Source organism: Bactrocera neohumeralis, chromosome 5, assembly GCF_024586455.1.
Source record: "Bactrocera neohumeralis isolate Rockhampton chromosome 5, APGP_CSIRO_Bneo_wtdbg2-racon-allhic-juicebox.fasta_v2, whole genome shotgun sequence".
Lineage (NCBI taxonomy): Eukaryota > Metazoa > Arthropoda > Insecta > Diptera > Tephritidae > Bactrocera > Bactrocera neohumeralis.
This window is the reverse complement of record NC_065922.1, coordinates 43,625,700-43,649,932: the sequence shown is the minus strand read 5'-3', so window position 1 is coordinate 43,649,932 and position 24,233 is coordinate 43,625,700. Positions and strand designations below refer to the sequence as shown.

Sequence of the window (24,233 nt, the reverse complement as noted above, 5' to 3'; positions counted from 1 at the left end):
GGTTCTTGTCACAGTTTCCCAAATAGTTTAGTCCAGTCTAGTAAGCGGCGGCAGTTTCATTTTCCTTTTAAATTTCGAATATTAACCATAGTTGTTATAACATCCGGACTACATTTCAACCGGACTGACAAAACAACAACATTTTCACGTATTTTAATACAAATAATTTTTATCGCTTTCAAAATAGGCTCATTTTAAGCGAATAGAAGCATGCCAATGCTTAATCCAAGTTTCCATACACTTGAACTTGGCTGGTATGGATTGGCCATACCATGCCACTCCTTTCAGTAAATTTGGATTTTCTCAAGTTTGGCTCATTTTTTGTCCGCTATTCGCTGGGCTCTTGAACAGTTTCGATGTCACAATCATAACGTCTCGTCACCATAAATTATGCCTTTGAAGAATGTTTGCTTCTCAGCTAGGTTGTCAAGTATCACTTTTACGGCTTCTTCCCTGTGTAGTTTTGCAAAACATTCAGAATTTGGTACGAGTGTAACACTAACATGCTTCATACACAAAACAGTAACGAAAATGTGTGGAGCCGATGCAAAGCAAATGCTGCAATGCTCTGGTGTCTCTCTGAAGTCAACATGACCACATTGTCCTCATTAACAAAGGTGGTAGGGCCACTCGCATGGGGCAAGATTTTGGTAAGGTTGAGCGATCTTCACTTATGGCTTTTGCCACTACTTGTATTCGTGATAAAGTAGATTCCCCAAAAATACTTCTGCAATACTTTTAGCAATTCTGTAGCTTTGGTACCGTTGGAAACGCAAAATCTCCAAAAAAAATTTTCAGGGCAAAATCGCCAGACAAATATTTTCACTTCCAAATACACACAATTTGACGAACATAAAATTTGATTGAACCAGTCTGGGTAAAAATTGTTTGTTGCGCGCGCAGTTCAAATTAGTGACCAGTACGAGTCAAATTTCAGCATTCACGTATATGACTATCGTCCGCTCCCCTCGATCCGCTATTTCTTCGAACTCTCTGAAGTCCATCCATTTTCACCTTTACTTTTGTCGCCTTATTTATATTTAAACATAATCTTTAATTGTTTATGCAGACTCATATGATTACCTTTACTGTGACGCTCAATTGTGTGTCTACAATGCACTAATCCTCTTTCTGTGTACCGATCTCCAATAAAAACTGAGTTACAAATGTCATTACACTCTCTTGTGTATATAGTTCTCGCCAACTACTACGAAGTCTGTTACACCCAACCGGAAACGTTACTGACTATATAAAGTACGAGTATATGCATTAAAGATCAATCGATTTAGCCAAGTTCGTCTATCCCTCAGTCGATCTGTTTGCCTGTTCTTGGCGCGTTCCAAAGTAAACAGTACTTTTTGAATCTAGCGCCCCCTGGTGGCGCCAACTATATGACTGGTGCGTTAGAATCTGCTGTATTTATCGACTGTTCAGTGAGAATTTCATGACATTTCAAAATTGGAAGTGAAGTTGAAGAATCGCGTTTTAAGTGTCAGTATGTTTGTGTTATCGGTGCGAAAATGAGCTTCGAACAAAGAGCCAACTTTCAATTTTGTTTTAAAATTGGTAAAACTTTTACCGAAACGTTTCAATTGATGAAACAAGTTTATGGCGATGATTGCCTATCCCGTAGCAGAGTGCACGAGTGGTTTCAATGTTTTCAAAGTGGTCGTGAGGACATAAATGACGATCAACATGTGGGCCAATCAAAACCCATGATCACCGAAAATTCCATCAAAACTGTGCGTGAATTCATCAAAAATCAGCCGAAATTCTCATTGAAATTCATGGAAATGGAATTGAACATCTCCAGAACATCGATTTATCGCATTTTGACCACGGCTTGTTCCGCACAAATTGATTGAAGACCAAAAATTGCTCAGAATCCAACCTTCGAATCGACGCTTGGGACCGATTATTTGACCAAAAATCAAATTTTAACTATTAACCACTCCCCGTTTTCACCTGATATGGCACCGTGCGATTGTTTTCTTTTCGGAAAAATGAATTTGACCATGAAAGGAAAGCGTTATGCAGACGTAGAGGCCATTCAAAAGACTTGCATCGGCATACCGGCCAACGAGCTAAAACACTCGTTCGACATGCTTTTGGACCGTGCAAAAAGCTGTATTGAAGCAGAAGGAGACTATATTGATTTTGCCGAAAAATAATTTGTTCTGTTTTGCAGATATATAAAATAGTCCTTAACTTTTCCAAACGTACTTTTTTCACAAGCAACTGACTTAAGGAGTTACATGGGTTTCCTCGGAAAAAAACCATCATTTTTTCAACAAATCTTTTCTCGTATAAAAAATTAAGTATTTTATTAGGATTTTTATTGTTACAAACTTGAAAATTTAGAAGTTTTAGGGCTTCATAAAAATATTTTCCTTAGTCAGTAACCTATGTTCTGTTTTAAGGTCCTGAGTAGAAATAACTGACAACATTAAGCTGCTTTATAATATTATACTGTTTTGCTTGTAACATTGCTAAAAAGTAAATCTTTATTTTTCCAAATCCTTCAATCAATCACTACCTATAGTACACTCTTCTACTAACCGATGAACATGATTTTTGATTTTAGATGAATATTTCGTCTGCCATGCTGATCACCGCGAGTAGACGGTTTTGAGTGGTTCCTGCATTTCCAAAAATTTTGTATGAAAACTCACAAACTTTTACTCAAATGTTGTTCTTTGATATGCTCAAAAGTTGTAACAAAATAATTATTTTATTATAAAAAATGGTCAAAATAGTCTTGTTCTGGCTATTAAAACCCACGTGACCGTTAAGGTATTTCAGGCCTCTTTAATTGTTATTACATTGGGTACTATCTCTCCGAGTAAAATATCAACGCCAAGCCAATCGCAAAACTTGCTTCTATTAGCTCTGAATATTTAGCATATAAATTGCACAGACTCTCCGTCTTGAATTTTCTCTTGACAAGAACATTTATTGCTTGAATTGCATTCGTATTTAAAGCGGGGAAAAAGTTTTAAAGCCTATGGTATAGCGTATATGAAAGCGCCACCAAGTGATCATGCTATTGTACATGAGTTCAACTTAATACTTCATGCATCAAAAGAAATCTATTCAATTTATTCCAATCAATAATGTCGGCAGACGGCGGCGTTTTAATCAAAAGCAATTTCTCAAAACTTTGTTTAGAAATAACCACATATTCACACACACACATATATACATATATACAAATGTTTCCAGTCATGGAATATTTAAACTGCTTAAATTGCCAACTCACGCGACTGTATTGCATTTCGTTCGGACTGATTTTGTCGACTCACTCAATCACTCAGCTGTGCATCGAGTCATAAAGCATGGTATTCATGGCTGTCATAAAACGGCAATAATGTTAGAAAGCAAGAGTGGCAGGCAGCCTTGCCACTACACAAACGCAATGACAAGCGGCGCAACACTGCCAACAACAAAAACACTAAAACACCAAACAAGGCTTGTTGGCAACCATAGCCATAAAGCGATAACAACAGCAATAAAATATAAAACAGAGCACAGCAAACATTGTTGGGATAAAATGTTGAATATAAGAAAAAACGACAGCCATAAATATACATACTATAAATTCATATGCATATATACAGAAATTGTGGGCGACTAAAATTAAGTCATGGAAACAAATATGACAATTATTTGAGGGAAAGTATTTAGCAAACGATTTTTGATGCTTACTTTTTGTATGTGTATGTGCGGAAGTGAGAAAATAATATTGTTTATCAAGAATGCATACAACAAAGTATTGCGTGGCTATTTAGAAAAATTGAATTCCTAAATTTGACAATTAGGGGACTCACAGCTTGTCATAACGCATCGTAAAATCAAAACTTTTACACTTGCTTAAAAAAATTGTTGTTGGATTACATACAAAAATGAGTTTACGCAAATAAAATTCTGAACGCTTTTGGTTCGTTATAACTTATAACTTTCTGAGACTACATGAAACCCCTAATTAATATAAAATTTTTAAACCACTTAGCATGTTATTTACCTAAATAGGTCCACCTCTAGAATAGGGGGCCTCACGTGACTTATTTTGGCTTCCAACAACATCACGGTGCCTCCTTGGGACGAGCAACATTTTTGGTCACCCTTGATCTAGAGCACCCAAATGCCTGACTAATCTCACTTTAGAAATGAAACCAAACGACCATTGAACTATTTTAGGATTCCTAGAGAAGACACAAAGCATCAAAATGAAGTTATTGAACCACAATGGTTTGTGTAATTAAAAAATTTCAAAATCATCAGTCGTGGCACAAAAACACAAACACCCGAAACGAATCTTTTGAAAAGGGTATTACCACAAAGAGTATCCTACAGAACTGTAAAACGTTTTGAAGTAATTGAAGGTATGAAATTAAGCTCATATTAATTGTTTGACTTGGATAGTCTTAAGATGTGGGACTTTTGAAGAAAACCTAATCTTTCAAACGAGGAATTAATATGGTGGACGTATTAAGAAGTTAGTGATTTATTAAATGTGGACGAACTCAAACTCCGATGGCGAAATTTTGAGTCTTTTAGATTCCTTGTAGCTCTTTCCAAACAATGGAATATCATTATGGGTTTTCATCTAAACGAAACAACTTTTTGCTTTCCAGGAAAATAAATATAACAGGCAAAGCATACAATGGAGTAATCAACACCGTTTCTCTGCAAATTTTGATTAACTTAAATCTGTAAGGTCTGCTTTTCATAACACTGTTTTAAACAGCCAATTGTTCAATCTCAGGTTCTATTGGTGAAAGCGCTAATGAGTCATGGGGATATTATTATATATTACATTATTAAATTATATAGGATGTGTTTATAAAGGGTGATTAATGGAGAATTTTTATTATCATTCGAAAGAATATTCTTTGGCATTTATTTCTTGAAAATTATCTTTTTCAAATGTTGGCCGCGGCTACCTCTCAGATCTTCCATCCGTTGAGTCTAAGTTTCGATGCCTCGCTCGAGGATTTCGATTGGTAACTGGCGAATGATACGCGTGATATTTCGCTCCAAGGCCTGATTCGAAGCGGAATTGTCCCTATAGAGTTTAGGCTTTACATATCTCCATAGGAAGAAGTGTAACGGTGCTATATCACACGATCTTAGTGGCTAATCGGCGATGTGTGGGCGCAACTTACCGTATTATTAAAACCAAATCTCGCCGAGATCACCAGCTTTAATTTCAGACATCAAATGTCGGTTATCATGGGGCGATAACTGTCGCCATTTACGGTTACGTTTTCACCGGCATCATTTTTGAAGAAATATGATTCCACCCGGTCCACAAACCACTCCAAACTGTTGTTTTTTCAAAATGAAATGACAGCTTTTAAATCTCTTCAGGTTGCTCTTCGTCCCAAATGTGAGTCTCAAGATGAATGATGGCGAATAGTAAGCTCAGTAGTAACATGACATGTTGACATGACTCATGATCTGTCAGAAAAAGGCTATTGGAAAAAGTATCACTACATGGATCAACCTTTATTTGTATGCTCAAATTTTGCTTATTATCCGTCCTTAAGATATTTGAATACTAGCCCAATATTGTACCTCCTTATTATTTGCTTTTACTTCCGAAAATTTCAATGTGTCGAAATTATAATGTTTAGGTTAATGATAAAATTTGATAAACTCCTGGTGATGCAATATTTTAACTAACAAAGCAACAATTTTTCATTTTTTAAACAAGTTCAGGCAGGTGGTGGCCGAGTATATAAACTCAACGTTTTTGAAAATTGTAAAGAACTCCTACGAATAAAATTTTATAATATATCAAAACATCACATACCTAATCCCTTATAGCCCTTAAGGCATTAAGATATGCTTGCGAAACTTTGTGTTCATTCGAATTTCATGAGTTATGAACCAGAATGATTTACATGAAAAATGTGTGAATTTAATGGAAGTTTAAATATTACCCAGGTGTTTAGAGCTTTTGACGGTGAAGAGCTTGCGCATCACAACCTCAACAACGCAATGAATAATGAGGACATTTTTTGTGATACTTCTCCTTTGGCTGTCACAATGCTAACCCCTTCTGAGTAGGTGTACATATTTCACTCACTTAAAACGTGATGGAGGCGTTTGGATGGCGAAAATTTAAAGTTGAAGTTTTCGGCGTTTGTTTTTTTTACCAATCTCGCCATATTTCCTCAATATGTTTGCGCATTTTTCGTACGTACTTTTTCATTTCGCTGGCGTTTACACTCGTGTATTCAAATGAGAAAAGTTTCATGATTGAATTATCCTTGCAAATGTGCTGTGCCTCCGGTGAGCTGTTGAAAATATGCACATACTTAACGGTACATACCTGCATAAATGCTAATGTTTGCGCAAACCTGGCAGCTGAAGTTGCTGACGTATGCAAAAAATATATAAAAATTATAAAAAAAAAAACAGAAAATACACTAACTTCAGCTGCATTGGTGCTATTATATCCTTCAAAGGTTCACTTCTTATATCATAAAAGCGTATAAAAAGATTTCAATATTGATCTTGGTTGATCAGATTGTTTGGCAGATCCGATCTGAACAATATATTCGCAGATTGTAGCATTGCTTTTGATAAAAATGTTTGCCAAATTTGGTGAAAAGAGGTTTTGACATAAAAAAGTTTGCCACGCAAGGACTTGATTTTGGACAGTTTTTAAGACTCGATATCGGTCCCAGTAGCTGCATGAGGTGGGAAGAACGTATGCGAAATTTCTGATCCATATCTCAAAAGCTCCCAGTTCGGGTATAGTATGTTCAGACGCACTGGCGGGTATTATAAACTTCATGGCAAACGCTGTTTATGGTATGAAAATATAAACACACACTATTGGTTAGTGTTTCTTAAGACATTCGAGTACTGGCGCACAACACTTGTGGCGCCTAGTCGTATTCCCTTAAGCAGCCGCGGGATGCTTTACATTAAAAAATACAGAAGTAAAGCAGTGGAGATAAACTGGAATGTATTTCAAGCGCAAAAACAGGGAAATACCTTTGCCAGAGACACAGTCAGCATAACAAACATAGTCGTATTGACAGGAGTGTTCGTAATTTATTTTCTTCTTCTTCACCTTTCAACCTTGTTTACCCTTTCATTCGACTGACGACTGCTTTATCGCACCTGCTCAGTGTGGCTGTAACTCCTTCACGGTGCGTGATCTGCTACCTGCGCTGATAACAGCTACCTGAGTGAGACACACACACCCATATGTGTGAATATGGCCTCATATGTGTAAGCAAATGGTTTGCTTGTTATTTATCATTCACCCGTCTTTGTTATCCTCTTAGCCGACCGCCAACCGCCCAAGCTATTTGCTCCCGTTTTCTGCTTTCAGCTCCATACCGAAGCACATTTCCAATTATCATTTCCCACCTGCCACCACCACGCTGCCATTTGTCTTCGCTACGCGCCCGAAAGCAAGGATTATCCGAAATATTGCCAGCGCCCATGCCGGGGTTTGATTTTTCTGTCTGTCTTCAACTCTTTGTGTCGTACGCAGCCGGCAGCTTCATGAACCTATAACTGAACCCCGGCGCTGTTGATCCACCGACTTCGTGTGTAGGCCTACACTTGGCGCTGCTTTGCATACTTCCACTCGCAAGCAAGAATGACAGCGCTCATTTGCAGCCGAATCACATACCCACCTACAAACAGCCTTACTAGTTTTGCTGGGAAATTCTGCCTTGTTGTTGGTGTCTTTAATGCTGGCTCAGCGTTGGTACTGATGTTGCTGTTGTTGTTGTGTTTGGGCTGAAAGCAGCGTCAGCTTGTTTTACGAGTTGTTTGAAACTTGCTTCCAAATAGTTGTTGTTGATTTTCAACTTGTTGTTGTTGTTATAGCTCGTACATTTGTTGTACATGCTCTTAATGTTGCCATAAACAGAATTGTTGTAGTGATGGCACCTAGTAGACTACAGCGCTTGTAGTAGTTGACGTTCCCGCTGTCGTTGTCACAACCAGTTGTCGGCTAGTCAAGCAGGCAAACGAGGAAGCAGTACAGTGTAGCAAAGAACACAATTATAATGCAAATATCACTTGAACTTCAACTTGGTTTAAACCAGAACCAACGTTGAGATGGGATGAAATCTTTCAAATTTTATAAAAATAATATTAGCATTTTGTTTTGGAGAAGAAAAAGGGTGAATGGAATGGGATTAGGAAAAGTAGAATCAAGGGGTACAGCGACGGCTCGATAACGTCGTAGGGAATTGGTGCCGGAGTCGCAAGACCACGCACCGAACTCTTCATTCCTATAGGAAGTTTTCCGAGAAATTTTCAAGCAGAAGTCATTGCCGTAAGTCGGTGGGTAGAGATAAACCTCCAACGCAACTATCGCAATGAGCGTATAACTATACTTAGCGGTAGTCAAGCGACACTTAAAGCAATCTATGAGATCACATAGCTTCTGCTGCAGGAATGCAGAGAACGGCCGATCAGCCTCCAGAAAGTAGCACCTCAGCTATATACATATATGTATATAAGGCTAATATAACATATGCCATTTATATAACATTGGCCTAGCTTCTGGAGTTTGAAACTCCAGAACACCTGTTAATTGACTGCAACAGTCTGCGAACGCAGGATAAAAGCGCCTGTATGAATGTATCCAGACAAGGATCACATCGTCTCAATTACACCTAGCAGTATGTTGGAATATTGTTGCGGCTAGATGGGACGTTTTGACTTAGGAGAGGGTACAATAGACCTGTCGTGGTGGTTTGATCAGCGTTCAGCTCATTTTGAGTCATACATATCAACAAGAGAGCTCGACCTACGTTTATTGAATAAAATAACATTTGGTGTACCTTTTCTAATAAATTTAGAATTTAAGAGGGTGGACTAACTTAACAAAGTCTGGAGTCGATAACAATATGCGGCAAAAACGGCTTTAATCTGTGTATTAGATCGAATCACTTATTTCGGAAGATTTCGTATAAGTAAAATAGCAATTTTCCCGATTTTCGAAGTTAGCCTCCAAAATCAAAATATTTGCTTTCGGAGTTAGAAATTAGGCTTATTGGAATCAATAATATTCATTATACATAGTTAGTTGCTAAAAATTCCCAATTTATTTTTATCAATTTTCTTTCATAATGTTTCAACTTCGAAGTTTGAAAAAAATGCGAAATCTTTTTTTTTTTTTAGTTGAGTTTATTGTGTGTTTTGGGGAGATCAAAAAAATGTATTTGTTCCAATACCCAGCCGAGTAATGTACAGAACAATTAGTGTTTGAAAGCTAATTTTGTCACTATGTACATACTTCTGTTGAGTAACTTTTAATCGATGGGTATTTTCGAAAAAAATTGGATTCCCTTGATCCTGTAACTATCCTAGAGCACATCCGATAAAATTAGTTAGGAGGTGAGGCAGTTTTTTTCTGTTTATGATTACCTCAAACCAAAAACTAGAAACCGAATGAAGTCTTTTAAGAAGTTTTGAGCTCGTACTGAAATATTATGTTACATACTATGTACTTTACACTGTTACTGACTATTTTATCTGTCAATTTTATTACTTCTTGGTTTTTTTTTTTTCTCTCTCTCAAAATCGAAAATATAAGAGCGAGTCAAATGAAGTTGAGTGAAATACACAAAACGGTACTCAGTAGATTTCATTGCTGTTATCAACAAGTCCCACTGTGCTTGAGATTGTGCGCTAAGTAAAATGTCCCCGTCCCCGTACTACATATTTCTTTTTTACTTGTTTACTTGCATCCCGTTGATGAACAGCGCTGCTGCTGCCGCTGCAGGAAATAATAAGAACTTATGCTGATGTATTCAGTCAACGCTTGGATGAGTGCAGAGGAAACCATGCAACTGGAAACGGAATTCGCTTGTAGAATGATTCCATAAACCTTACTACTTACGAAATGGGGAATGTCTGTGTGTGTGTGTGTGTGTGTGTGTGTGTGTGTGTATGTGTACATGGTAGGGCTGCAATGTGTCGCTTTAAATGTGCCAACGAATCAGAATTTATGAGGAAACAAAAGGTAGAAGGTAGCTCGTGGATAATAGTACACGCTAGAAATTATGGTTGTTGTTTTTTTTCCTAAGTATGCGAAGTAGAAGTTGTCACGTAATCGTTTACTTTAAGGTGATCGCACACTCTTGTGTACAAAAAGTTGACTTTTTATGCAAACATAATTTTTTTTAGCAGAGTAAAGAGGTATATAAGGGCAAATATGATATGCATATGCACATATACATATGTATATTTGTTTTTGCATGTATGTGTGTATTTATGAAGCGTAGCCTTGCTTTAACCCCTTATTGTGTCGTCTCCGTACTTCAAAGTCGAGTGCGGACCTACACCAACAAACGCATTTACATATTTAATTACAACTCACTACTTCATTATACATAAATATATATGTGCTTGTACTTTATGTAATCTTCACAGCACACTTATCTTTCTGTTGGTCTGTCAGCCGCTTGTCACATTTTAATGCAATCCTGCTCTCATCTGCTGCCGCTGTGCTCAGCTCCGCACAGCGCTGAGCGCTTTGTGCTTTCCGCTAGCCTGGCACTTCTCGATTGCAATTCGGACGATTGCTGTGACGGCCTGAAGTCAAGCATTAAATGTATTTTCTGTGGTGATTAATGGCGTATTTGTAATCTCACATGAATCGATTTTTTCACCACACCACTTGGAAGCTGGATAATGCTCCGCTAGCAAATAGTCGGTCAGTTAAGTTTAATTTTAGTTTACTGCTCAGCATTGATACTTCATAAGCGAATGTCACTGACGTGTGAATGCCGTTATAATTTGCAATGAAATATTTCCGTACAATTATTATAGACAATTCTCTGACAAGCTGTGTTCGTTGCATTTTCCATAAAGTGCTGATTATTATACTTTCATTAAGAAATTATGAAATCTTTAATGGCAAATTAAAATTGACTCGACTACTTTTATGAGCATATTAAGAAATAATGATATATTGAAAAGCTAAATTATCAGCTGTCCGTTCAATTGTCAATTTAATTTGGTAAACAAAATTTCAATTGAAAAATAATCACTTTGAAGCTATTGAGAAAGTTTTGACTTATTATATAACCTATTTCATAGTACGTTGAACAACCTTGGGTTATATTAGATTAGATAAACGAACTGTTATATGTAAATAAGTAAGCCGCGAAGAGTCTTCTTGAACAGCTAGAAACGTCAGTCTGTTACGATACCTAGAGCTCCTCAATAAGCAACAAAAAGACCATTTCATACCGACAAAGCACTTTGATCCTGCCACGAATTTGTAGCAGTGTCCAACATCAACTCCAGTCAATTCGCTTGGTTTGTTGAAGGTATGACAATCGAGATGCTTCAACCTTAGTTTAGCGACAAGAGGAGGGCGTGCTCTGTGACCTGACAGTGCACTTATTACTTAATGGGGCAGAAGCAGGGTTAACATCAACCATATCTGCAGAGAATCAGCTTTACTTAGTTGGCCGAATAGCTCGTCCATCAGCTCAAATCCAAATAAGACCACCTAAGCATGAGCCGTGCTGCTCAGGGAGCAAGAAGTTCTCCAATGCCGTGGTGACTTACCGTTACTCACAATGACATTGTTGTTGGTGTTAATATTGGTTCGATGATAGACGTATTTATCTATGACTTCGAAGTTCTGACTGACCACAGTGACGTGGGAGCCAAGTCGCGAATACAACGACAGTTTTCGTTCTTTCACTGCTTTAAAATCTACGTAGAGGCGGTGTTGATTCTTTTTTCACGGGTTTTTGCTAATTGTTATGTTTCCACTGCTATTCAGCAGGCTGAAGAAGTATTCCCTCCATAATTTTAGTATGATCTTTGAATTAGTGATTTGATTACTTCTGGGGGTTTTACAAGATTATGCTCCGGTCTTGAAACCGTCTGTTAGTTGCAGCATCTTTTCGAGGGATTATCGAGCTTTACCCTTGTCGGCCAGCTTGTCAAGCTCTTCGTTCTCATGCATTTCGACCTTTCTCTTTGGTTGCCAGCAAATGCGTGTCGCTTTCCGCTTCAACACTTGGTATTAAATCCCGCAGTGCTGTGGTCGATTGTAATGCTGCGAGGTAGTCAGTATGTTTTCTCTTCGCTGCGACACGGCACTCATTTTAGACGTGCGTATGCTCTAAGGTCCTAACATCGACTCGGACCACTATCTTGTTGCAGCCAAGATTCGCACCCGCCTCTGTGTAGGAAAACTCACACGTCAACAAACGCAAGGAAGGTTCGACGTCGAGAAGCTGCAATCACAATAAGGAACGATTTTCTACTCGACTTGCACTTCTGCTCATCATCAAATCAGTATAAGGGACGCCGTTTCAAGCTCCTTACGTACAGCTGCAAAGGAAACCATTGATTTTCGGAAAAGGCAAAAGAACAGCTGATATGATAAGATTCGACTCTCAGCAGTTAACCCTTGTATAATTTTGAGAACTATAAAGTAGCTGGGTTATCTCTCATTGGCCAGGGCACATGGGACTGCATTTAAGAACCAATATTAGTAAACGAACTTTTCTAAAAAAACACATTTATAGTGGCAGCTGTGCGTAATGGAAGAGCGGTCTCGATTAGCTTCGCCAATTTTTCACTCGTTATTTTGCAGCTCGACCCGCCATTAGCTACACTCGTACTTGCGAGTAGAAAACTTAAGAGAAATAGTAATTATGATTTTCTTATGAAAATATTAAAATCATTCATTTGTTAGTTTCGTAACCGCGTCCTTATTCTCTCGATAGTTATTATTTATATTATAAATCGGCATGAAAAGTGCAGCAACCGATCCATAATGAGCTCGGCTAATTACTAGATAATTTGCTTTCCAGAGAAGAAAACCCTAACAGTATTGTAATTTATTTTAATTAATGCAACTCGTTTAAGTAAACATTAGTGCTGAAATGAAACTCGAAAAATCCTGTGGAAAAAAGTTAAATTTTAGTTGAACTCATTCATTCGTGTAGTTTCGCGAATTGTGTGTGCATTTTAATTTTCTGGTTTTGCGCATCCAAACTCGTAACTCTGCAAACTTTTTTAATTACTAAATGCTCTCGGTAAATACAAAATAATTAAATTTCCACTTTCAGATGCAATTGAAATTAATTCATTGTTATTTAAAAGCTCGCGCACACACAGCCACAAACATGCGCAACTCACGCCCTTACCGGCAAACTTAAGTATACAATTTTAATTAATTACATTTTCGCGTGGGCAGGTAAATGATTAATATGCTCACACTTTGCTTAACCCACATTTGCTGCACAAGCAAGCGTATAACGGTATTAAAAAAGTTCGTACTTCCTTAGTAGTGCCATCGCCGCATTGCCAGCTGAGATTAATTTGCTGATTATGAAGTGTTTATCTCACTCGAAAGTGGGCGTAAAGCTTTGACTATTAATATAATTTAAAAAAATTAACGAAAAATTAAAGGCGAAATTAAGAAAATGATATGTTATTCTTATAATTCCAATTAAATAACAATTTTTCAAAATCATTTCTCGATTAAATTATTTTATCGAATTCTGCTGTATATAATTTTTACTGAAGAGCACAGGTGTGGTCCTTTCTTACCAATCACACTTCGAAACAGTATTTAAGCATCTCTGGCAACTGCAGCGTCTCTGCGTTAGTACATAAGTTAACCGAGTAGCGAGTCGAACAACTCATAATAGTTGTTAAAACGAGCCTGTAGCACATTTTTTTCAGCGCATATAAGTTATGATACAATGGAAATGAAAAAAAATCCATTACAATTTGAGCTCCTCCAACATAGGCTCCTTTTGAGCCAAGACAAGCATGCAACCGCTAAACCCTTTTTCCATATTGATGTTATAAGTCCCAACTGAGATGGCCTTCGGCTCGTTCTTAAAACGCTTCTTGCTAGCTTATTGCACAGTTTCGACGCCTTAATCATAAATATATGTCTAGTCAACAGTAATAAAACATTTATTTTAAGGTAAGGTTCTCAAATATGCTGTCAAGATCACTTTTGCGATTTTTTCTCGATCCAGGATTTTTCGTAGGAGTTACATCAATCCATAGAAGATGCTGAAATGCTCCACTCTGATGCCAACAGGACAATTTTCAAGCAGCACAACCATTTTCAAACAATGTTAACTTTTTCGATGTTATCGTCATTCACAGGTATGGTAAGGTCACTTGTATGAGGCAAGTTTTTGGGAACGTCGCAAGACCTTCACTAAATGCTTTGTGCCACTCAAATACTTAAGTTCGTGATAAAGTAGACTTTCCAAAACACTTCTAAACATTTTCAATGATTTTGCGCGCGCTGCTTAAATGGATCATTCTGAGTAAAATTTTATCAGATATTTATATAGAAGTGCTCCATTTTGGTCGCACTATTTTGGTCGGTATTTTACTTTTGACCATGCTTTCAAGCCGTTTTATGAATGTCGACTGTAAGTTCACGTTAATTTTGGAGGACTATGAAACGAAGTTTTCTTTTAAAGGGTTTGTTTTAATTAGAAAAAGGGTTTCCTGTGGCAGGTTTTTTAAATTGCTCGGTAAAATAAGTCTAGTAACTGCAATCACGTCTCTTTATAATATTATATTTATTATAGAACTATAAAAAAGGACTTACTTTTACGGAAAAAGTTGTTATATTTCTTAAGCCCCTCTTTATTCTTTTTGTATTTTCATTCGAAAATCGCAATGGTATTTCCAACGCCACAATAAACCCTACATGTTTTTCTATACTCCTTGAGAAAGGAGCGCTATATGCACTTACTTGTATGTATGTAAGCGTATATGCATGTATGTGGTTAACAAATTCTGCTCACGATTATAATTTCGTAAGGTAATTAATAATCACCTCGAGTCAAAGTTAGCGATTTAAATTTTATGCAGTTCGGGTCCAAATCTAAGGTCTCCTGGTTGAGCGTCATCAGCTGTCTGATATACTATACTAGCTATACACATATATACCTGTATATGTACATATACACATAAGAATCACATGTCAATGGAGCTAATTCAGGCACCGCCATTTTCATTCAAACCATTTGCCATTCGAAACATTCAACCAACCATTTATCACTTACCTCTGGCGTATACTTTATCTCTTAACCTGTCAAGCTGCTGAGAAGAGAGCATGTGTGCGTGCGTGAAAGTGCACAGTGGTGTGTGGAGACGTGTCAGCGGCATGCATCATCTGCGCTGTTGTTTTGTTGCTCAGGTCGCAATTGTTTAGTTGTTCTGATTTTATAATTAACTGCTGCTAACGGTAAACCAACCGCTGAGTAAATGAAGTGTTACCTGTTGTTGCTGTTTTCACACTCATTCTCAAATTGAAACATCCCTTCTCCAGCAGCGCCACTTAGTGGGTTGTAAGTGTAGGGTATTATCTCTTTTTGAATTGTGGTCTGAATAAAAAGCGAGATTCGATTGTACTTAACGCAATTTAAGCACCTTAAAACACCTTTATGTTTCTTTGAGCATTTCAATTATTTATTTATTTTTAGACTGCGTATCGTCTGCAGTTTGTTTACTCTCTCCTTCTCTCTGTCTGTGGATTTATGCGTATTTACCGTTGCTTACTTTGCTTCTCATCCGCCGGCGCTGCAATGGAAAATCTGATTTACTTACAATTTTTGTGAAGAGTCGCATAAATAAATTGAACTTTTCCTTTTTGATTTTTCACTTTTTCTCTTCACAAATACCCTCCGTTCCCTTTCCATCTACTCTTTTCTTTTGCACTTCTTTCTCCATTGCCGTTTGCTTCGACTTTTTCATCTTTTTCGTCTTCATCAGTTTTGTTGATAGATTTCCGCTTAAACGGAAGTTGATTTTCGCAATTTTCAACATTGGCTCTGTCATCGAAATTGCGAATTCGTGTCAATATTTGTGAGCGGGACTGTTACTGCTTTATGTACTTTTCGTCTTCCGTTTTCCACTTAATGCTTTATGACTTCACCTGCAAGTTCGGCTGTCTTTAATTTAGCGAACTTCCGAAGTTCTTCTTTTGAATATGTTCACAAGGGTTGTATGTGGCATTGCCAAATTGGCTGGTGATTTCATACAAAAAAACAAAAACTATAAAACATGGACCATGCCATTGTCAAATGTTGATCCCAATATTACTATACTCACTTGAGAAATTAGAAGAAATTAGAAAATGGTAATCGGCAATTTGGGGAAATATTGCACGAAATTATCGAGGAATCAACTTTTGAAATAAAGAAAGGAATATCTATGAACACATAATTCTTCTTCTTTGGCTATACACACACATAGATGCGGTACTTTAATCCGCTAAGTCTAACCAACTCCCATGTCATGTCTCTCCCATGGAACCATTGGATTACTTCATGGGAGAGAAGAAGACATCTCCTCTATTGTACGGACTGACTGACGCCAAATCTTTTGTAAATGTCTCAATCTTGTCATAATTAGAGCTGCCGCTTCGCTGACTGTTTTTCATTTTACAGAGGACTGCAGTCAAATTTTCCACCTCCAAGTTTGGTTTTCAGCATTTCCCTTATACTTGACAACCGAGGACAATGAAAGAATACGTGTTCAAAGTATTCTGTACCCTCTGTACACGTCGGGCAATATGGATTAAATTCATGGCGATATTTCTAAAGCATTTGGGTTAGGTAGAAATCCAGGTCCCACTGTTGTCTACCTATCCATGAATGTATGTCCGGAATCAATCTGTGGATCCACCGTACTTTGCATGCTAGTATGAGTTTGATTCTTATTTGCAGCAAGTTTGTTCCATAAGCCTATGAAGGTCGTCATGAGATCTTTGGAATAATGCTGAACCTACCTCTGTGCCATAATTGTAACTTTAAGAAACATTTAAATTGTTTCAAGCAATAATCTCTTGTATATGTAAGTATTATATAGATTATAGCATCAGAGCATATTCCACATTTCCGTGGACCCTAGAATCACAAAGAACGAACCAGCTACTGCCAAAACACATCGGGTCCAGGCTGATTTCAATATTTTGGAATATTATGTATATAGCATAAGATATATGGTATGGTATATTTACTATATTTTTCCATATTATTTCCGTTACGGACCCAAATTGATACTTCCGTTGCACCGAAGCTACAGTACCCACCATAAATAGTTTTCCATACAAGAACTTTATTTGGATTGTTCAGTTTGTGTGGCAGCAGATACTGTAGTGGACTAATATCGGCAGTTCATTCCATAGCAAAAATGGCGTCTGGCTACTCAATTACCTCTGATCATTGGCCAATTGCCATGCGTAATACAAATTTGCTAAGCCGGGGCTACTATACTGGACATAATAGGGTTTTTGTTGTCTAATACTCGTATTTATATTGTCGGGTTCCTCTGGAAAAAATATACATATTTTTTTTAAATTTGTGAAGCAGCTATGTATACTGCACCTCTTTTAAACCTTCACCTAAATCTGTCCAACACTTTAGTTGCACCGTTGTTGTACTAGTATAAGCAATGCTTTCACTTGCTTTCACTTAGAAATCTGCCATCAAAGACACTCTTCCACACACAGACCCACAAACTCATGACCACAAAGTGCAGAAAACAAACATCTTTCTCTGCTATTTAAACTAAAATTCTATTACAACAACTTCGCTGTCATTTGCAAAATTTCCTTTTCACTCGTGTTTGTGCAGTAAACAGCGCTAAGCAGAGGGGCGGGGTGTAGCGCGAGTATGAATCGGCGATGCGGTGTGACCTTTTCACTTCCGTGCGCTCGCTGCGCTGCCGCAATGTAAATTTAATTTCCGCCAGCGCTGCACAGAGTTTGATTTTTATTTTTTCTTTATCTTTCGTTTCTGGAATTTTTGTTAGACGACTTGTTCTTTGCTGCACTGTGAATTATTGAAAGAGAAAACTCTTGCAACTGACACTTGTGGCATGAGTTTGAGTGGCTGTTAGCGACAACAAGCGACTTGGCTCAACTGCCATTTAAGGCGGCTGAAAGACACGCTTTCTTGCTGCTAAGTCGCTATTTTATGCGCTTAATATGATTTCTATGGCTGCTGATACGCCTAAAATTAGACTATGTAGTTGCTGTAGTTTGAGGATTTTAACATTACAACATATTGCTTTTGTTGTAATAATTAAAAGTTTTGCACACTCATCAAATAGTAAAATTCACTTTTTCCCCGCTGTGTGTGTGTATGTGTTTTTGCGGCTGTTCAACCGAATTAGCTTTGTTCCTGTTTGTGTGCGGCGCAGCTCTTTCCAGCTGCGCCTGAGGTTAGCATCTCCGTTGTGTTGCTGCCATTAGCTACGGAAACTCTCTCTAGGTAAATTTAATTGAAAATTTCGAGCGGAAACTAAATTGAAAAGTTTCTCTTTTACTATTCGCTGCACACGAACACAAACACACGTGCATTAAACTGCTGTTCGGCGTTGATTTCGTTGAAGACTTTCACCCACAACTGCCACTGACTTTCGCCGGCTTTTGTTTGTCGTGCCAGTGCTCCAGCGCTTAAAAAAATATCGAATTATTTTACTGACATCACAAAACTTAGAAATCCAGATAGAAAATATGTGATTGTTTGTTGTAATTGTGAGCATTTTCTTATCCATTAATTAGAGCTTGTTTTTGCTGTTTTACAAACAATGAAATTTATTTGTGTTCGCACGCTCGTACACACATATATATGTGGAAGTGGAAGTAATTTTTTAACCGGTGGTGAAGATACCACGTTAGATGTGAAAGTTTTTCATACAAGAACTTGATTCTGATCGGTCAGTTTATATGGCAGCTATATGCTATAGTGAGCCGATCTGAACAATTTCTTTTGAGATTACATTGTTGCTTTAGAAAATAATCCATACCAAATTTCGTGAATATATCTTGTCAAATGCAAAAGTTTTCTATACAAGAACTTTTTCCGATCGTTCAGTTTGTAAGGCAGCTATATGTTATAGTGGTCCGATAGCGGCAGTTCCGACAAATGACCAGCTTCTTGAAGAGAAAATGACGTTTGCAAAATTTCAAAACGATATCTACTTTATAGGGTCTCCGACGCTTAATTCTTGGTGTTACAAACTTCGTGGCAAACTTAATATACTTGATGAGGACCAATACTTCATTACACTGAACCTCATTTAGCAAGTTGTCTCTGATATATCGCCCTTTTTAGACCGTTTTAAATTCCTTTAGTTCGTTTTGTAGCAGCAGTTGTTGTCCCACAGACCTCTAGGTTTACTATAGATATCATCTCAAAGCTCAGTAGCCAACATTCTATGAAATACATGATATTTATTTACATCGTCTTTTTTCAGATAACATCTCATTGCAAGGAAATGCCGATTAGGTACAAGTAGTTAAATGAAGGCTCCTTTTGCCTTAATGCCAAAATATAGATTTTATGTCAGCATTTAGCTTTAGCTAGTAGTCAGAATAAAGTTTGACTAAAAGCAATTCTCTACAAATATAACAGAATCATCTGCGGTTTTCTCAAGGCAAAAGAATTAGCTCATAAACCAAAGCCTAGAATGAAAAGTATCCTCCTCCGATAAGGACCACAAATTCTTGGTGATTTAAACCTGGAATTTCTTGACTACTACTAAACATACAGTTGACCCTCTTTTAAGACATTAAATCCTTTCTTTCGAAGCATATATTAAAGATGCAGATAATTGTGCAAAAAGTTTGTCTCCGCGATTTAGGTGAAGTTACATCATCAGACTAGGAATGAATCGTTGTTCCGTTGCTCTATTATGTGAGCGATGGTTCCATGTAAATTGCAGCAGCGTTGGTTTACAACCCCCAACTGTTTGGCTGTTAGATTTTGTTGGCCTAAAGTGTTATATCTGCTGAACTGCTACAAATATTATTATGAACCTTCTTCTAGATATTTTTTAAGGAAAACTGTACCTCAGTATCTGTTCACGCTTATGGTAGACATAAACATTTTATTTGTATATCTACTTCTTCCATTTTTGAACTATCAAATTTACTCATTTTATCATTATGCTCCTCTCATTGCAGGTGAAGTGGAACGCCTCCTTAAGGAGTATCGTCAAAATCAGGAACTAGTACGCCGTATCGGCGGTCATTACTATCAGATCATTTATCCGGTGCAGCTGCGGCACCACGAAAAGATGGGCATATCAACGCGTGAAGTGAGCCCACCAAAGGTACGAACACGAAAACGTTTGCGTTACTTAGAAATGCGTAAGCGTAGAAAACGTAATATACGTACTTTAAACAATTTGACCGGAACGGTAGGTGCATTTTACATACTACAAACTACATTCGTACATTCATACATTCATACCCACATACTTACATGCATACATGCGTAGTTATCTATCATTCAAACAATCCCTGCATACATACTACATACTTAGTCGACAATTTATTTCATCATACAGTTGAAAGTTGTAATTTAAGTTTTGATCATAGACCTTAATTCACTTAACTTCTTTTTTTGCTAATTTCGCATTTAATTTTCAGTTAGAGCTATATTTTATGTGTACGCTTCTTATGCATACAAAAAATTCAGGAATTTGACGAGTTGTCGTGGACTTTACGTAATATTATACTTCACTTATAAAGGCTGATCCATTTTGAGGTTCTCTACTTTATTAAAGAAAAAACACAGTAACTTCAAATTTAGTGGGGATCGTTTTTTTATAATACAAAAGATTATTCTTCATTTACTTTCTGAAGATAATCTCTTTCCAATATTGGTCACGGGTATGTCTCAGATGGTCCATACATTGAATCCAATTTTCAATGACTCGTTAATGAATTTTGACTCGTAACTGACGAAATACACGAGTGATATTTTTTCCAAAACCTAAATCAAAGCGGGATTGTCCGCATATACTTTAGACTTTACATATGCCCACAGGAAAAAGTCTAACGCTGTGATATCCCACGATCTTGGTGGCCAATGGACCGTTCCATAATGTGGAATTATCTGCTCAAGAAAGTGTTCTCTCAATTGTTGTAAATCCATTGATTGATGCGATGTGTGGGAAGTGGGCCATCTTGTTGCTTTTATTTTAGGCATCAAATAGTCGGATATCGTGGCGTGATAACGGTCTCCATTGACGGTTACGTTCCCACCGGCATCATTTTTGGACCGATAATTCACCAGGCCACAAACTAGACCAAATCGTTGGTTCTTTGAATGAAATGGCAGGTCTAGAATCTTTTCATGTTGCTCTTCGTCTCAAAAGCGATGTCGCTAGGGAAGGTCGATAGGCTTCCGCTCTTGCACAACATGTATTTTGTACGCTTTCAATTTAAGATCATACATCAATTACTTAGCTGAACACCAGGAGAAGAAATAACAGTTGGAGATTAACAGCCAAGTATTTTGGGATATTAAAAACTAACTTCTAATGAAAGCAAATTCTCTTATATCAACGAGTCTTCTTGAACTCATCAGTAACTCCTAAGGTTGGATCAAAACTCTCTTATTTCAATGGACTCCTTGGCCTCATCACAAAATGTTGTTCTGATTGATTTCAGCCAGTTCTACTGAGTTGCTAAGGCTCATACGTTTCATTGTTTTTCACTCTTAGTCTCGACAAGACGGCACTATCAAGAAATAAATGTTTATGAGATTATACCTCTTTTTCTTTCAACATTTTGAAAACTTCAATACGATTATATGTGAACCGATATTTAGCTTCAATAGCCAGCACAGAATTAATGCTTAAAAACAGCTATTAAGGATCTATATCTTCTTCTTCATTGGCATTGTAAATATGGGTCGATCTGGGCCAAAAACATAAAACTTCATCAGTTGCCTCTATCTTTTCAGAGATCACACCAGTTGTACATCTAGAGTGCAGACAGGTCGTTATGTACTTGGTCCTTCCATTGGACGCGCGGGCGACCGTGCTTCGTTTGTCCACTAATGTTGCTCCAGTAGGCGAAGTGTTTCGCTGGATCATCATCTTCCATGCGAACGACTTGGCCTAACCAGCGCATTTATTGGAATTTTTACAGGTTTTGGTTTGGTTCGACATGCATCGCTCGCGCGGACAGCTCTAAAACTCTTGCGAAGAACAGTTCTCTCGGAAATTCCAAGGGCTTTCTCATTTTGGGTCGTTAACGTCCATATTTCTGCACCGTATAATAGGACGCGAATAATGAGAAACTTATGGGGCAAAATGTTTGTTTGTCGAGAAAGGATATACCTCGCAATTGCCTACCGATCCGAAAGTTGAGTTTGATCTCCAGGCTTAGATTTTTTATGTTTGTTTCGAGATATACAAACCCTTTAACATAGTAACCTGAAGGTACTTTGTCTTGTTCTTGTTGACCACAAGATCAACCGCCTTCGCTTCTTTTTCTAAGCTGGAAATGGCTACATCAACAGCTCCTTTTTTAAAGCCTACGATGTTAATATCATCTGCATAATCCAGTTCTGAATTTCTGATTAGCGTTACGTATAGCTTTTCCCATTTTATTAAAAATGTCGCACGAGAGGGAATCTCAGTCTGAAACCTAGTAAGATATGGAAGGGATCGATTTTGTTGGAACGGATAGTAGTTTCGCAGTGATCCCACACAAAAAAGCGATTTTAAGGGTCTTCTTCAGGATTTGACGTATTGTGAAAATCTGGTGTATGATGGATTTGTCAGGTTAAAGCCACACTGGGACCTACATATTATTAAGAAATATTGCTTATTTATTTTATATAATTTCAACAGTCATTCCCTCGCACCGAGTCATTCATTTTGTATCAAAATTTCAACACTGCAACACTGACATTATAAAAAAGGTCATAAAATCATGAAAGCTATAACACTAAAGTGAAAAAACGTAGCACTTAATGAAATGAAGATAATGTTATTTTTGCAAATATTTCCGTGTAATAATTTTTTACAATTTATTAAATTCTTTGAATTATATTTTTCATTTTTTTTTTTTTATCTGGCTTTAAACTTCAATCATTTTTGGTAAAGCCCTTGTCAAATTCACAGTCCCCCAATCGGCGCCATCATCATCACAATACTCTGAATTTCCAAATTTATTTAACACTCCAGTTAACTCGGTAACCATTTTATGTGCAAATTGCAAAGTTTTCAAAACAAAGTAATGCCGAAATAATTTCATTTTTAATTTTTCAACTGCTTTGCATAAATTTGACGTCGAGCAAAAATCGCGTTTTGTTGCTTTTGCGCCAGTAAACAATTTCATTTGGTATTCGGCACGCATTTCGAATTCAAATTAACTTAATGTCGGAAATATTTGCTCTCATGTAAATAACATGCAGACAGCAAACGACGGACACACGAGCCAATAACGGCCAATTACAACTCGACAGGCAAATAAACGCGTAAAGCAACCCACGTGATTACATGCATTCAAAACACAGAACAAAAACAAACAGAACTACAAAATCGGCAGTGAAACAAAAATAAATGCTACAAATAAACGAAAAATGTTTGTTCTTTCGGAAATTTTCGCTCTTCGAAATATTTCCAATTCCTTTTGTTGTTGTTGCAGAACGCTTGCTTGGTCGGCATATTTCACGATTTAGTCGTAAAAATAACAGCAACAAAATGCTTGTGGATTTGTATGAATAGTCAGCAAGCGCCGGAGTGCTGCCGCCGCCCCTCCCCCCGCAAGCTGCTTGGTTTAGCAGAGTAATTAATAATCTCCTGGGACAGGCTCAATCACAACTCGTGGCTTATTGAGAGTGAGTTAAATGTGATTTACTTCTGCAGCAATTACCCAAATGAGTAGGAATATTGATAAGGTAGCGTGGATTTGCCGATTTGCCTTGACGTTGGCGTTAGCGTTAGCGTGGCGGCGTGGGCCTTGCCTTAATGGGCTATTTAAATGTTGGAGCAAGTGCTGTAATTATAAGGAAGCGATTTGCATACCGTGAAATAACGGTGTATGCGTGCAACTGTATTGTGCGTAAAACAAATGCGTAAAACGAAGAGGGCGGCAGCAAAAATGTTTTAATGTTTAATTAATTTGCGTGAGGATTAAGGACACTAAGAGTTTATTCAAAATGAATTTGCGAAAGTTTGAATTTTCTTGCGCATTCAGTGTCGGAGTGGAGAAATAGTTTTGAGAGTTTGGAAAAAATTTGAAATTTTAATATTAATAGGCGAAAATTAAAAAAAAAATTATATATAAAATGTGTCTTAAAAAATAAAAGGCAAAACCCTAAGAGGTTATATGCAGTTAGAAAGCCGAAAAAAGCGAGTTTACCAGAGTTTGTTTCTGAGAAAACTTTTAAATTTATTGATCCAAAAATTTGTACATCGTGTGTCTTTAT

At 37.3% G+C, this 24,233-nt stretch overlaps 1 protein-coding gene across 18 annotated transcripts in view; it reads left to right on the top strand.

Moving 5' to 3' along the window:
- Positions 1-24,233, top strand: part of LOC126760566 (disintegrin and metalloproteinase domain-containing protein 9) — a 578,909-nt gene that overhangs the window by 283,973 nt on the left and 270,703 nt on the right. For all 18 annotated transcript variants that reach the window (XR_007667220.1, XM_050476295.1, XM_050476293.1 and 15 more), the window contains exon 4: positions 19,967-20,115. Coding sequence is in view for 17 of the 18 variants with exons in the window: in XM_050476295.1 (XP_050332252.1) it covers positions 19,967-20,115 (149 nt within the window). In the remaining variant the exon portion in view is untranslated. The remainder of the gene's footprint in view (positions 1-19,966; positions 20,116-24,233) is intronic.